This window comes from Urocampus carinirostris, chromosome 8 (assembly GCF_059441175.1).
Source record: "Urocampus carinirostris isolate Australia breed hairy pipefish chromosome 8, RoL_Ucar_1.0, whole genome shotgun sequence".
NCBI classification, from domain to species: domain Eukaryota; kingdom Metazoa; phylum Chordata; class Actinopteri; order Syngnathiformes; family Syngnathidae; genus Urocampus; species Urocampus carinirostris.
Window position 1 is genome coordinate 11,852,456 of NC_142356.1, and position 13,496 is coordinate 11,865,951.

At 41.5% G+C, this 13,496-nt stretch overlaps 1 protein-coding gene across 1 annotated transcript in view; it reads left to right on the forward strand.

Annotated features, from left to right (window-relative positions):
- The first annotated feature begins 288 nt into the window (after positions 1-288).
- sorcs3a (sortilin related VPS10 domain containing receptor 3a) overlaps positions 289-13,496 on the forward strand; it is a 333,093-nt gene continuing 319,885 nt past the window's right edge. The window contains exon 1 of the mRNA XM_088341620.1: positions 289-897. Coding sequence (XP_088197746.1) covers positions 388-897 — 510 coding nt within the window. The 5' untranslated portion in view covers positions 289-387. The remainder of the gene's footprint in view (positions 898-13,496) is intronic.

Consider the following 13,496-nt stretch of genomic DNA (forward strand, 5'->3'; position numbering starts at 1 on the left):
CCCATAGATTTTGAGCATGCGAGTCCCTGGGACCCATCACTTTTCAGAGGTAAAATAAACACTGCATATGGCTGATTTGCTGTGATCCCAAGATGGGAATAAAAAAAGGAGTGGAAAAAAAAGCCCAAAATTCAGCACCATGGACAGTCGCTCCTTTCCCTCCCTCCTTGGTCTCTTCCGGGCGCGCACTCGGCAGCTGGCTGCGTGACAGCTCCTCCCTCCAACGTGTGGCTTCCCTCACCAAAAGATTCTTGGACGTGAACAGTTTCGATAAAGAGCAATTTGCCCACCGAAAGAACCAGACGTACAACCCACGCCTCACTTATTCCGAGCTAAAGGACGACTTGAAGTAGGAAAAGGACTGCAGCGGTCCAAAATCTACCGGAGATGGAGTCTTGGGCAGGCTTTTGCCCGGGCTTGCACTTAGCTCTGGGTTTGTGGCTCATAATATGTGCGCAAACCTTCCAAAATACCAACGCGGAGATAAGTTGCGCACCCCGCCGCTCAATTGTTCAACTTCAGCGTCAACCAGGCAGCGCTCAACAAATTCGAGTGGAGTTTAGGGGGCACCATCCTGAAGAAAACCAGGACGTGAGAAACCCTGATTCGGGCAAAAATACTGCGCAAACGAGAGTGAAGAGGAATGGCCCTGAGTTGTCGGAGTTAAGCAAAAGTGAACTGACAGGTCGATCTGACCCAGATTTTGTGCACGGACATGGCGCTTTTCTGGACGGGATCAGAGCTTCTGGACTGAGTAGATCGGAGTTAAGAAAGAACAAGGCGGATGGGAGAGGAAATAAACAGGAAGAGCCCAAAATGAGCAGCAGCATCTTTGCTTTGACCGGGGACTCGGCGCACAACCACGCAGTCGTATACTGGTCAGGACAGAACAGCAGTGTAAGTCAACCGTGAATTTTATCTTCATTTCTACCGCTGAGATAAAGTTTGTGTTCGAGAGGCGATGATTGAGAGGACATTTGGGGTTTGGTGTTGCATTCGTGCGCTCGGAACGAACTCGGTGGTAGCTCGTGTGCAGAAGTTGGAAGTGGTGTTGCATATTACAAATCTGACAGAATCCTGTACGCAAGGTTAGCGTTTACGCACGAAATACATCACCACTGGCCCACCCCCTTTATCTTTTTTTGCGTGACATTGTCCCAGTTCTGTTCAGTGAGCTAGTAGTGGGAATTTCGGCTTTTTTTCGAGAACAGGCTCTTTCGGCTTGGCTCTCAAAAAAAGAGCCGGCTTCTTTGCAATGGCACCACGACGGGTTGCCCACGACCCTCCTATATACCCCCCCTATATACCGTAAATTCCGGACTATAGAGTGCACCTGGTTATAAGCCGCACCCACCACATTTTAAGAGGAAAACCGATTTTGTACTTACACAAGCCGCACCTGTATACAAGCCGCATGCGCCTATATTAAAACATGTAACACAATGACGAAATCAACCCAAACCCGACTTTGAGTCCTGCTATTGTAACTGAATATGAAGTACACTGTCCAAAAACAACAGCCGGCAAATTGAGTGTAAAATGATACCGGTACTTAAGATATGACGCAGACCTGCAGAGTCTGGGTCCCGTTGAAAATAATCCAAGGAAAAAAAATGTATATTTCCAAAGGTAAGGGTGGGAAAAATATATATCCACTATTGTCTGCTGCGTCCACAAACACGTCTCACCTTTACTCCACTTCCCATCAGCCCCCGTTGTATTCGCCCCTTCTTTCTGACTCGCCCGTGGAAAACATATCAGAATAAGTCTCTAAAATAAATACATTACAAAAATATACAGTTGCAAATACATATTATTCATGGTTACACATATTTACAAAGAAAGACGGTACACCGAGAACGTTTTCAAAGCTTTAATAATATTATAACTTTCATCCCAAACCGTGTCTGTGAAGGGTAGCAAAACGCTACTAAGAACACGCTCGCAACACAAGGAAACGGGTCTGTTAAAAAAAAAATACGGTACTTGTAAAAATCATGGTAAACCTTGCTCATCTTCCTCCTTGTAACTGACGTCATTAAAGTCGTATTCCCCAGTATGGGAAAGAGACTTTGTCATATAGACGTTGTCCTACGCTCCTTTATTCAAAAACACGCTAGCAACACACTCGCATATATTCCACCGGTCTAAATCTTTTGTACTCGAACGCTGCTGGTGGCTGTTAGAAAAAAAATACATAAATTGGCCGCATCACTGAATAAATAGTATATTATTAGTACTCAATACTCCAACTCAATACAACATTTTATTTATATCTGTACATTCAAGGAAACTGTGCGGGTCAGATGTATCGACATTTCGTTCTGTATACACGTGTACTAGAATGACAATAAAGTAGATCTGAATCTGAATCTGAATAAGCCGCAGGGTTGAACATTTGGAAAAAAAGTAGCGGCTTATAGTCCGGAATTTACGTTATTTGTCTGCCACTCCAGTTGCCAGTTTATCGTTAGATTGTTGCAGCATCAGTTATGGCTTTTAGTTTTGGTGTGCCACCCCAATATTTGAAGTAGCCCCATTTGGCCACCCCTATGATACAATTCTGGAGGTGCCATTGTCCCTTTTGCTCCCAAAAGGCTCTTCAGATTATTTTTGTTTCTTTAATCCGGGTTTCTGGAACCTTTCTGACCCAAAAGAGCCATGACAACAAAACATCTCTATATCATATTTTTTAGTGAGCCAAACCATATATTTAAAGATAAAATTCAACAAAACGTGCCAAATCTGCTCTGCCCTAGACAAGAGGTAATTCTGAAACTTATTTTATTTTTGCCATTACTGATGTGACTCAGCTGTGCCCGCTCATTTGGCGCCAACTGCTGCGGGTTCTGATTGGGTCCCTGTCAGAATTTGAACCCAGTCCTGTCTGTCCCCTTTTGTCAGTCCGTCTGCGAACCTCAGTGAACACTAAGCAAGACTTTTTCGACCCTGACTCCCACCTGTCCCGTTTTTGCCTCCGTCTGTCTCCGGCTACAACCCGTTTTGATCCTGACCACGTCTGCTCTCCCGTCCCGGTTTACGACCCGTTTTTGACCCCAACCACATTTTTGCTCTCCTGTCTCAGCTATCGACCTGTTTTTCCGTCCTTGACACCGCCATCGCTCGCTACGGAAGATCCACTTCCGTGTTCAGATCACAATCCGAGTACGAGAGCGACTTGCTTCCCGTGCCTAGCAAACACCGGATTGTGGGCGCAGTCCTTCCTCTTTCCTTTAATGAAGCGTGTGAGAAACGTAACACAATTGGGTCCTGTTTCCATTCTGGTCCCGACAATTTTACTATGAGGCGTTTGATTATCTGATTAAATCTATAAATATATGATAATACTGATGCCAGAGTCAGACTCCCATACCAACTCTCTCCCGCAGTTACTTAGAGTGTTAAGTGTCATTTTGACTGTCGTTTTTGTACTAAGTAGTAGTTTTAAAACAAGGTCTGAGCGAAGTTCTTTTGTAAAAAAATGTCACAAAATACTACAAAGAATAAGAATATGGATTTATTTATCTTCGTGGCTGACGGCGCTTGGCAAGTGACAGAAGGGAGTGCATGTACAATGTATGCATAGCTCTGCCCGTCCGTACTGCTCACCCAATTAAATTTCTTTGGGGGCTTTGTTGGCGTGATAGGGTGTTTACAGTTTTTTCTGTGGGTTTTCACCATAAAGTGTCTCAGCAGTGAATATACATTGTTTGATGACCTTCCATATAAAGGATTCCTTAGCGATGTACAGCCAAAATGTGGTCTGTTGGTGTGACACCAAATAATTGTCAAATCAGTGTTTTTTTTACTTTTACGTGTACACAAATCGGCTTTGCAAATATCAAAATAGAAATAAAAGGTAATTTGTTCGAACAAAATGTTATCACCGAGCTAGATGTACTCACAAACTGTAGGCTTGCGACAACTGCTTAAACGAAGGCATGTAAACGCAAACAAAAAATAAAACAAGAAAAAGGAAGGACAAAAGAAAAAAAAATAAGAAGGAAAAAAGAAAAAGTGGGGGTCCCTTCAATCGGTGTACCACCAATAATAACATGATGTGCACAAAAAAATTAACATTTAAAAACCCTTTATCTTACTAAAGTATAATACAATTGATCCCCCTACAGTGAACTAATGAGAGCTAATTTATATTTTTAACCTTTTTATAAAAAAAACAACTTTAAATGACATCATAGAAATGTCCATTCTTTTATGAAAATCAATTTTAGATATGTCTCTTTTTTAAATAAAAACATTATTTCTAACCTTCTCAATGTTTTGACTATATTTTGTATTTATTTTGCAATTAATTAGATTAAGGGAAAAAAAAAAAAAAAAAAAAAAAATATATATATATATATATATATATATATATGCCGACATTTCTTTGTGTAAATATTGTGTAGATTATCCTCCTTGTTTTTATAACCTTATCTTCTCTGTTTCTTTATTTTCTTGGTTTCTTTTATCGACACTGTGAATATGTGAGACTGGAGTGCCATGCCCAATTTCGTTGTCACAATATGTTAACCCATTTTGTAACAATGACAATAAAGGTATATTCTATTCTATTCGATTCTATTCTCTCTCTGTATATATATATATATATATAATATATATCACTGTTGCCATGGCGCCTAATTGGCCCCGCCCGTGTGGCGCCAGCTGCGGCTCGTTGACAGATTGCCTTTCTGTCTATTTTAAGCTCAGCGCTCTCACGCTTCCTTTGTCAGCCCGTCAACGAACTTCTGCCCCGCAAAACATGGGCTTCGTCTCGGTCCTGCTCTTGTTGGTATTTCCTGCCCGGTATTGTTCCCGTTTACTTTGTCCTGTTTAATTTCAGCTTCCAGTTTTGGTTCCGTCTATTTGTCCTGTTTATTATTTTCTCCAGTTTCCGTTCCCGTCTAGTTGTCCTGCTTATTTTCGATATCCTGATTCACTATCTATCCTATCTGTCCCGTCTTGTCCGGTATCGACCCCATCTGTCCGATATCAACTCGGGCAATTGGAATCGATCTCGTCGGTCTCTGGCTTCCTGACTTTCGATGCCAGAACGCTGTCTAGTTCTGGTTCATGACTATATGTATATTACCGTATTTTTCGCACTATAAGGCGCACCGGGTTATAGGGTGCACCCTGAAAAAATCGTTTTTGGTCCTATTTTTGACATACATAAGACGCACCGGATTATAGGGCGCTACAATGGGAACGTCGACAAAACAGTCAGATAGTTCAGTCCAACTTTTTACCCCCTTAACATTCCCAAACCTTGCAAAGAACACGCGCGGATGCAGTGTCCGTACGATGTCACTCAAATGCATCGTTCCATCATTCGGAAGGTTAAAATCTTGGGATTCAAGAAATGCCAACCATTCCTTAGTATCTATTTTCTTTTTTGCTCGCAACTTTACTGTACATATGACAATAAACACTTGGAATTGAGTTTAATTTAAAAATAGACACTCCATTCCATCCATTATCTGCACCGCTTATCACAAAAACATCGAGTTCAGTCTGAAACAAGATACAGGGACAATATAAAACCTGGAGTAGCTCACCGAAGTCGTTGTGTTCATAATAATGTGCAGCCAATGTCCTCTTATATTCGTGAGGGTAGTAAATCCAGGAGAATAAAATATTTTCAAATAGAGAACAGAGAAAAATGCTTTCTCTATGTCGTCAGCCACGTGCTATACACATTCATCAATTGCAGGCTTTGTTTCGCCGTTTAAGCCAATGCCAGCCTGTAAATGATAAAAAGGATCCGCCTCTTGACCTCCGAATAACTTTAGCCAATAGTGATCGATTCAACTGATGATTGACACATTGGTTAGCCAATGAAACGCCGGTAAATAAATCCCAGCATACACCGCATACTACTTGGCGTTCGGGGGAAAATCTAGTCGGCGGCTGCAAGTTAGTTGCAAATCTTTGCAATTATAAAATTGATCCATACATAAGGCGCACTGTATTATAAGGCGCATGGTCAGCTTTTGAAAAAAATAAAGGCTTTTAGGTGCGCCTTATAGTGCGGAAAATACGGTATATATTAAGCTGACAATCTGATAAACACTTCTAAGACAGCGCACATGCACCTTTAACAACGCAAGCCAGCTCTCACAGGACAGGATTATGCCACAAAACGATTGCAACGGGGACATCATCCTTTCAGTGGTTTCGTATTCTTTATGCCTTGTTGCCGTTTCTGCTCTTTCTTTATTTCTATTACATTTGGGGAAAAAAACCATAAAACTATATATATATTCAGGCATGTCTAAGCTGATTATGACATGGTGCCTGAACTTGTTTTTCTACCCGCAGTCAAGACTGAGGCTATGTGAGCGGAATATGTTTGCGTTCACACGCGTGTGCCTGAGCGATGCCTGCTGAGCCGCAATGTCCGTTACCATCCCTTAGATCCGGGATCTTTAATTATTATCTCCACCACCGGGGTTACCGTCGTAAAATGACAACCGTTATTTATTGTGACTTAAAGGGTCATTGTGTATTTGTTAGCACCTCCTAGTGGTAACAAAAAACACATTCGACAAGAGGTAATTCTGAAACGTATTTTATTTTTGTCATTACTGATGTGACTCAGCTTCGCCCGCTCATTTGGCGCCAACTGCTGCGGGTTCTGATGGGCTCCTTGTCAGTATTTGAACCCAGTCCTGTCTGTCCCCTTTTGTCAGTCCGTCTGAGAACCTCAGTGAACACTAGGAAAGCCTTTTTCGACCCTGACTCCCACCTGTCCCGTTTTTGCTCCAGTCTGTCTGCGGCTACAACCCGTTTTGATCCTGACCACGTCTGCTCTCCCGTCCCGGTTTACGACCCGTTTCTGACCCCAACCACGTTTTTGCTTTCCTGTCTCAGCTAAATTTATTTGGGGGCTTGTGACTTAAAGGGTCATTGTGTATTCCTTAGCACCTCCTAGTGGGAACAAAAACCACATTCGTCAAAGCAGGGGTGTCAAACAGGCAGCCCGCGGGCCAGATCAGGCCTGCTAAGCGATTGAATCCGGCCCGCAAGACAAGGTTCAGAGAAGCGCAAGAGAAAAAGAGGTGCAGGTTGAGATATATCCACTTGATGTTGCCAAAGCCAGGTGCTTCTCACAAATGCTGTACTTGTATTTCTTTCTCTCTCTCTCTCATTCTCTCTTTTCCTCCCTAATTCTCTCTCTTTCTATCTCTCTTTCTCTCTTCCTCCCGTTCGCTCTCACTTTTTATATCTCTCTCTATTTCACTCTCTCTGTCTCTCTTTTTTTCTTTTTTGTTCCTTTTTGTCTGTATCTCTCTGTGCCTTTTTACCTTATTTTGCTCTCTCATCCTCTTTTCATTTTCTCTCTCATTTCTCTCTCTCTCGTGCTTTCGCCTTCACTATTTCTCTCCTCTTTTATCTTCTCTCTTTCTATTATTCTTTGGATTCCATTCTTTCTTTTTCTTGCCCCCTCTCTCACTATTTCTCTTTTTATCTCTTTTGTTTCACACGCTCCCTCTTGCTCTTTTATCTCTCTCTCTCTCTTTTTTTTTGTCCCACCCTCTCTAATTTTTTCTCCCTCTCTTTCTTTTATTTGTTTCTTTTTTTCTTTCTCTCTAATCTGCTAGTCCGGCCCCTGAGAGAATGTTTGTTCTATCTTGTGGCTCCCGAGTTAAAATGAGTTTGACACCCCTGCGTTAAAACAAAACAAAAATGATGATAAAAATGTGCATTTTGGAAAAAAAATACTTGTAGGTAAAAAACTGTATTTTAATCAACATGAGGCTCACCTTTAGGGAGTTACCGTCTTGCTGCTAAGGGTACCACCCAAAACTAAAAACTTTGTGAAAGGTTGGGCAAAATATATGAGGAAAAAATTGTGATTTATGTCACACTCCATAGTTTGTTACTTCCTTGTTCTTTGTAGCAGTTGTTTCTGGTTGTACTACACAATGCAGAGACATCTATGGTAAAATATTACACACTGTCCCTTTAAAATTATTTAAATGGACTTCAAGAGAATAATATAAATAAGTAACACATTATTTTGTTACCTGACTATTACTAAGGGGTATTACTGTTCTGCTTTTGAAAACTGCTAAATCACGCCTGGCTACAAAAAGATCATTAATCCATTTTCAGGGCCAAATGCTTGTCATGTTAACTAATAGGGTTGAAAAGACCAGGATGTACTTCGCTAACCTGTCACTAGCTGTAGTTTGAACGAGCAGCTGAGAGTTAACTACCGTCTTGTGTTAGCTTTCAGGTAAACCAACCCTCTGTTAGCAGGTCGGTGGTGATCCGTGTCCAAAATCAGATGTAAAATACAATGAAAACAAAATAAATAATATTTGTTCTATCATCTTTTTTTTTGGATGGGAACATTCTCCCGGAATGTCGAAGGGACCCAAACGCAGTAATGATTCACTAGATATCTGGGAAAGTGGAACCGGGACTGCTGAGGAGGGAAACCGTGGTGTGCATTTAGTCTGCATTTATATAATAATAATAATAATAATTTCCTTTGTATTGTCATTCTTTGTAACAATGTACACAGAACGAAATGTCGATACACCTGACCCGTTGTAGCGAGTCGATGCAGCCGCAGCCAGAGGGCGCCGCCATTATATAGTGCTTTTCAAGTCAATGAAGACCTCCCAAAGCGCTTTACAATGTGCTTCACACTTTTTCCCTTTTTACACACTAACTAACCAATAGCAGCGTCAGCCATGCAAGGCAACTACCTGCTATCAGGGGCATTAGGGATTCAGTGTCTTGCCCAAGGACACTTCGACATGAGACACGAAGGAGTTGGGAATCGAACCTGCGACCTCTTGATCCCAAGACAAGCTCTTTACCTCCCGAGCTAATGCCGCCCCATCATCTCTGTCAGGACCGGAATGGAGATAGGACCCACTTGCGTTATGTTTCTCTCAGTTTTATTGTAAGAAAGGAAAAGGTTGCACCCACGATCCGGTGATCGCTGGGCACTGGAAGCGGGTAGCTCTGAACGCGGAAGTGGGACTACCGTGGCGAGTGATGGCGGTGTCGGGAACGGAAAAACGGGTCGGTAGCCGGGACAGGAGAGCAAAAACGTGGTCGGAGTCGTAAGCCAGGAGAGGAGAGTAGTCGTGGTCAGGATCAAAAACGGGTCGAAGGCGGGGAACAGACGGGAGCAAAATCAGGTGGGAGTCAGGGTCGAGAAAGGCTTGACTAGTGTAAACTGAGGTTCGCAGACAGACTGACAACAGGTGACAGAAAGGAGTGGGTTTGAATAGGGACAGGGAGCCAATCAGAATCCGAGGCAGCGGGCACAGTTGCATCACATCGGTAATCATGACAATCTCTTAGTTATCTTGTTAGGATCTATTAAAATGTTTTTGTTCCCGATTTCTGTATACCCCCTGACGATTACTGAGGGATATTACAACACATCTACTAAATATTTACTCATTTTTTTTGGTGAAAATTATTAATTACAAGATCATACCGTATATGGTGTTAGGGTTGATTTTACCCATGCATTTTTACTTCAAGAAAACGGGTAAAAGGAAAAATAAATGTACTACAATACAACTTTAAAGAGTGATCACTGGGCACCGGAAGCGGGTCGCTCTGAACGCGGAAGTGGGACTTCAGTGGCGAGCGATGGCGGTGTCGGAAAAACGGGTCAGTAGCCGGGACAGGAGAGTAAAAACGTGCTCGGGGTCGGAAACGAGTCGTAAGCCTGGAGATGAGAGTAGACGTGGTCAGGATCAAAAACGGGTCGAAGGCGGGGAACAGACGGGAGCAAAAACAGGTGGGAGTCAGGGTCGAAAAAGGCTTACCGTATATGGTGTTCGGGTTGATTTTACCCATGCATTTTTACTTCAAGAAAACGGCTAAAATGAAAAAATAAATGTTCTGCCATACAACTTTAAAGAGGAATGATTTGCTTCGGCTAGGCAGTCAGGCGGATTTTGAGTGATTTTTCACTCCCCGTTTAATTAAAATTTACCCTCTTAATTGCACTGTTGAGACCTGTCAGCAGTACCAGTTGAATAGACACGTATAACCATTGTGGTAAACTTTTGTCTAAGGGCTAATTGTGAGGTTCTGACGAGTGACATGCTGTTATCACTGCCCACCTATTTTACACACTGTGCTCTGCCCCAAGGGAAAAAAATGTTTCACTTTTACTCTGTTTTGGAATCAAGTGGAGCTCGGACGCTATTCTTGACTCAGCACGTTTTCTAAAAGGAATTAAGCTGCTGCAAAAAAATTTGCATTACAAACACTAGGAGACTAAATCACACTCCCTTCCCTAAACTAAGATAATTTGATAAATATATATGGAAATATTACTACATTTTTAGAGCGTTTTACAAGATATTATTGTCCGTTAACACAACAATTAAAGCTGCCCCTATGAATGATTTTCACCCACAAAAAATGACAAAAAAAATGGTTGTATTTGACCTCTACACTCACACATCTATTATGGTAATCGACAATTTAGTTGCCCATAATTAGCACTCCCAAAGGCAATATTTGTTAACCTCATTTTAGTTTTTGATTTTTCGCCCAGTGTATGTGAAAAATAGTGTGTCGTTTTAGTTAATGCCCACACATGGCAGTTGTGATTCAACATCAATGTACTGCTTTGTGAAGCTTAAATTGTGACTTAAAAGGTCATTGTGTATTCCTTGGGGCGGCAGTGGCTCAGGAGGTAGAGCGCTCGTCTTGGGATCAAGATATCACAGTTCGAATCCCGGCTTCTCCGTGTTACATGTCAAAGTGTCCTCGGGTAAGACACTGAACCCTTAATACCCCCAATAAGCAGGTTAGCGCCTTACATGGCTGCACAGCCGCTATTGGGAATAAGAAGCACACTGTAAAGCGCTTTAGGAAGTCTTGACTTGAAAAGCGCTATATAAATGCAGATCATTTCATGTCATTTCATTTCCTTAGCACCTCCTAGTGGTAACAAAAACCACATTCATTAAAACAAAACAAAAATGATGATAAAATTGTCTCATCTCATCTCATGAGCTGCACCGCTTATCCTCAGTAGGGTAGCGGGGTGCTGGAGCCCATCCCAGCAATCATCGGGCAGTGGGCTAGTAGGTAAAAAACTGTGTATTTTAAGCAACATGAGGCTCACCTTTGGGGAGCTACCGTCTTGCTGCTAAGGGTACCACCAAAAACTAAAAACTTTGTGAAAGGTTGGGCAAAATATATGAAGAAAAAATTGTGATTTATGTCACTCTCCATAGTTTGTTACTTCCTTGTGCTTTGTAGCATTTGTTTCTAGTTGCACTACACCATACAGCGACGTCTATGGTGAAATATTACCAACTGTCCCTTTAAAATTATTTAAATGAACTTCAAGAGAATAATATAAATAGGTACACCAATTATTACTTACTGACTATTACCAAGGGGCATTACTGTTCTGCTTTTTGGGGGTGAACACAAGTGAAGGGAAGCAGGAACTGTAAATAAGGATTCAAAATAAGGATGTTATTCTATTACACAACCAGGAATATAGTAACAAACAAAAAAATACAATTTCAGAAACTAATCATACTTGACAACATCCAAACCAGAAACTAAGACCAAACTGGAAATGGAAATGCAATGAACCGACACAGTGTGCTGTCCAAGCAGTCACTATAAGGTCTTTGGATAATGACTGACAGGTGTGTGGAGATTGAGCTCAGGTGTGTCATGTTCCACACCTTGGCGCCCTCTGGGGGAAGATCGCTTTATGGTCACTTTGAGTCTGTGTTTCTTGTAGTCTTCCCTGTGTTTTGTAGCACTTGTTTTCTGTTTCACTACACAATACAGCACCATCTGCTGGTCAAATAATAAATTTTGTTTTCTTGAAAACAAATACCGTAAATTCCGGACTATAGAGCGCACCTAATTATAAGCCGCACCCACCACATTTTAAGAGGTAAACCGATTTTGTACATACACAAGCCGCCTCTGTATATAAGCCGCATGCGCCCACATTTCAACATGTTACACAAACACAAAATTAACCCAAACCCGACTGCTAGTCCCGCGATTGAAACTAAATGTCCTTCATTAAAGTCCACAGTCCAAAAACCACAGCCCGCAAAATAAATGGAAAATGATACCGGTACTTAAGGTTTGATGCAGACCTGCAGAGTCCGGGTCCCGTTGAAAGTAATCCAAGGAAGAAAGTGTATATTTCCAAAGACAAGGGTGGGAAAAATATATCAGATGAACACATTTACTCACGCAACTCCTTTTACTTTAACCAACTTTTTACCCCCTCTTTTTTCTTTGTCTGTCCCTTACCTTTAGCGGTCCCCACTTAAACTCGGCACCCCGCGTTTGTTCCGCCCCTCATTTATCGTTCACACGTGCAAAACATATCAGAATAGATTACAAAAATATACAGTTGCAAGTACATATTATACATGGGTTACACATATTTACAAAGAAAGACGGTACACCGAGAGAGTTTTCATAATAATAATATAGCTTTGACAGGGCAGTTAATGGTAGCAACACTCGAGCGCCGCTGGCGGCCGTTAGAAAAATTACATAAATTGGCCGCATCACTGAATAAGCCGCAGGGTTGAAAGTTAGGGAAAAAAGTAGCGGCTTATAGTCCGGAATTTACGGTACATTAAATGAAAGTCAAACTGAATAATTGATCATCAATTTGGTTTTTCTGCACTTGCCTCTAAAAGAGGTGGAAGTAAAAACCCTGCCAGAGTTTACCTTTAGCCACAGATTGCCTATAGCCATAGATTATTTTGATTCACAACTTGTTTACTTTTACGCCTGTGACTGAATCCAAACAGTGGCAGGGTTTTTAGTTTCTGGACCTGGAATTCCCGCCTCAAGAGACTAATGATATGAAAGCTTCGGCTCTATCCGGATATTTTTGGTACTGTGCCTTTTCACACATGTAAGCAGGGTTGGGTAGGGTTACTTTATTTTGATTACTTTCAATTACTTTTGGATTACTCCAATAGCAAATATGCTAATAAAAGACAAAAGAAACTAAACATGAATCAAATGATGACTCACAACACGTGGTAAGCTTTCTCTCCTGGCTTTGATCTCTTTGATCTCTGGCAAAACTAATATAAAATGTGACAGAAACAAAATGAAAATAAATCCAAACAGCTTGCCAACATCATATTTGCTGTTCAGTGTATTGCGTTACTCCCCAAGCCTGCACAACATTTTGTAATTTTATTCATATTTAGTTTATTTTGTCTTTTAATAGCATATTTGGTAATGGAGTAATCCAAAAGTAATTGAAAGTAATCAAGTTAAAGTAACCCTACCCGACTCTGCATGTAAGACTGTAACATTCCTGACAACTTATATGGCTGTTTCCCTGTATTTTCTATTTTTTGTTTTTAGGGTACCATTGAAAAAAAAAAAATAGTAAGACCGATGTCCATTTTGGCACTAATCTGTATTGTCTCCATGTCACGGTTGGCCATTGCCCTCAGTTGGCCCCGCCCGTTTGGCGCCAGCTGCGGCTC